The sequence below is a fragment of the Littorina saxatilis genome, linkage group LG12 (genome assembly GCF_037325665.1).
Source record: "Littorina saxatilis isolate snail1 linkage group LG12, US_GU_Lsax_2.0, whole genome shotgun sequence".
Taxonomy (NCBI): Eukaryota; Metazoa; Mollusca; class Gastropoda; order Littorinimorpha; family Littorinidae; genus Littorina; species Littorina saxatilis.
The window spans coordinates 555333-557832 of NC_090256.1; the positions used below are offsets into that span (position 1 = coordinate 555333).

Consider the following 2500-nt stretch of genomic DNA (forward strand, 5'->3'; position numbering starts at 1 on the left):
TTTCTGCAGAGAGAGAGAGAGAGAGAGAGAGAGAGAGAGAGAGAGACTGAGAGAGAGTGAGAGAGAGAGAGAGAGAGAGAGAGAGAGAGAGAGCCTGAGAGAGAGAGATCAGAGAGAGAGAGAGAGAGAGAGAGAGATCACAGAGAGAGAGATCACAGAGAGAGAGAGAGAGAAATCACAGAGAGAGAGAGAGAGAGAGATCAGAGAGAGAGAGAGCCGTTCTTCTTTTCCTTTCCGGCCTGGTGACTTTAACAGGGTATCGCGATTCTCTCGCCATTCTCGTATCCTTTTTCTATCTACCCCAAACTCACTTGCTGTTTGCGACACATTTCCATTGGCGTTATTATCCAAATAGTCAAGAGCTGAATGCTTAAATGCAACGGTGTGCGATTTGATCCGCGGCATCTTGTAATCATCGGACTTGCAGGCGTTTGATAGGGTTTGCAAGAAAGGGAAATCATTCACAAAACTAGCAGATTAGGTGCGGAATTTTTATTTCCCCTGATTTCAATGGTGTAAAGTGGGGGGTGGGCGCTTACAAGGTACTATACCCTATGCACGGTTTTGGACTAAAAGTGGGGGGTGGGCGCTTACTCGATACTGGGCGCTTACAAGGTACTTTACGGTACATAGAAAGGAAAACACTTACTGTATAGCTGCTTCACGATCACTGTTGTCAAAAAGACAGTCTTGTTCCGATAACTTTCTGGAAGGCTTCTGCAATCAATCAATCAATCAATCAATCAATCAGTCAACCAATGAATCAATCGAGCAATCAATCATTGCAGCCAGCAAGCTACCGAACACTCGTCTCAGTCTATCAGGTAATCAGTAGTCCATTACATTGTTTGTTACTAGGTGTTTGTTTTAAAACTGTTCTTATCTTAAATGTAGTGTGTAAGGATCCAACAATGTCGGGATCGTCTCCCACACATTTGCAAAATGCAAAATAGCACTGCTTAGTAATGTTACGTACCATCCACTGTCACGTACAATCAAAAGTAAAAAATAAAATAAAAAAAGCAAATTAAAAAACACTCTTTGTGGATAAATATGCACTCCAAGATATGTTTTTCAAATTTGATATGTTTTTCTAAAATAGTTTTCTCTGGAGTACAACTAATACAACTCTGGCATGCACGTACAGATTCTTACAAAATGGGGGTAACGTTACAATATACAGGTTATCTCGACTGTTGCAGAGTAAAAACATACCAAATGCATATCGTAATATTCTCGGTACATCACACAATGTCACGTGCTTTATTTGTTAAGCTTGATAGTCTGTGCTCGTAGAAAACACTAAAGTTATATGCGCGATGACCGGAAAACGCAACATTCTGACGCCAGCATGGATGACGTAGTGCCCCATAAAACGCAAACAAAGTTGAGCTCTACGACTCTTATTACTTTATCGTTATCTTCAAGGTGTGTACTTTCGAAAAATAAATAGTTTTCGTTATTTAATCGAATATAAAACGGTGAAAACTACTTAGATGAACGGTAACCAGGTGGGAAAAAGACCACCTGGAGATACCCACAGTTACCCCACATTCCCTCAATTTTCTAGAATCATATTTTAAATGTCAAATTCTGATGCAGCAAAGAAAGGGCTAACTTTGTATCATAAAGCCAAACTGTGCATATTCCGTCGGGGTAACTCCTTAACGGAGCGTCTTTTGGGGGTATAATTGCAGTGCTATTAGCTTCTGCAGAGTTTCTGTGTATAACTAAGGCCAAAAAAAAAATAGGTCTGTTTACGGTAACCCGACCGACCTTAGTTTTTTCGCGCGACCCTAGACTTTTTTTGGCATTTGGGGAAAAAAAAAAAAAAATCTTGTTTTTTTTTGCAAAATAACGTAAAAATATGGTTTTTTGGAAAAAAAAAAAAAAAAAAAAAAAAAAAAAACAATCCCGACCTACCGACCCTATTTTTTGGGCCTATGTTACCGTAAACAGACCTTTTTTTTTTTGGCCTAACCTCTGCAGAGTTTCTGTGTTTAACTAACCTCTGCAGAGTTTCTGTGTATAACTAACCTCTGCAGAGTTTCTGTGTATAACTCCTTTACCCTTACTTCTCTCCCTTCAAAGCCTTTACTTGTTTCAGAATTGTGGAGGTCTTCTATTTAAATATAATGCTAATACTGTAGTGTTTGGTTTGTCTTTATGAAACGTGCACCACCACTGCCTACCTCTGCCGGCACAGGCCTGACTCTCGGAGTGCGGGCAGGCTGGGGGTCCGGCAAATTATGTCTGTCGCGGTGTGGGGCCTGTGGCTTCGGCGGGGGAAGAGGCAATGCTATCTTTCCACGCTTCTTGTCTTGGTCTTCCCGTGGTGCTTCTCCTGGTACCGCTGGCATCACACACACAAACACAAACAATTTTTTTTTATATATAAATAAAAAGAAGGTTTTGAATGTATGTGGCGGGGGTGTTGGTAGGGGTGTGTGTTTGTGTGTGTGTGTGTGTGTGTGTTTGTGTGTGTGTGTGTGTGTGTGTG

The 2500-nt window shown here is 41.0% G+C and overlaps 1 protein-coding gene across 2 annotated transcripts in view; it reads right to left on the reverse strand.

Moving 5' to 3' along the window:
- Positions 1 to 2500, reverse strand: part of LOC138981009 (SH3 domain-binding protein 2-like) — a 53227-nt gene that overhangs the window by 7222 nt on the left and 43505 nt on the right. For both annotated transcript variants that reach the window (XM_070353796.1, XM_070353795.1), the window contains exons 9-10: positions 2193 to 2353; positions 650 to 717 (exon numbers count right to left, since the gene is read on the reverse strand). In XM_070353796.1, coding sequence (XP_070209897.1) covers positions 650 to 717; positions 2193 to 2353 — 229 coding nt within the window. The remainder of the gene's footprint in view (positions 1 to 649; positions 718 to 2192; positions 2354 to 2500) is intronic.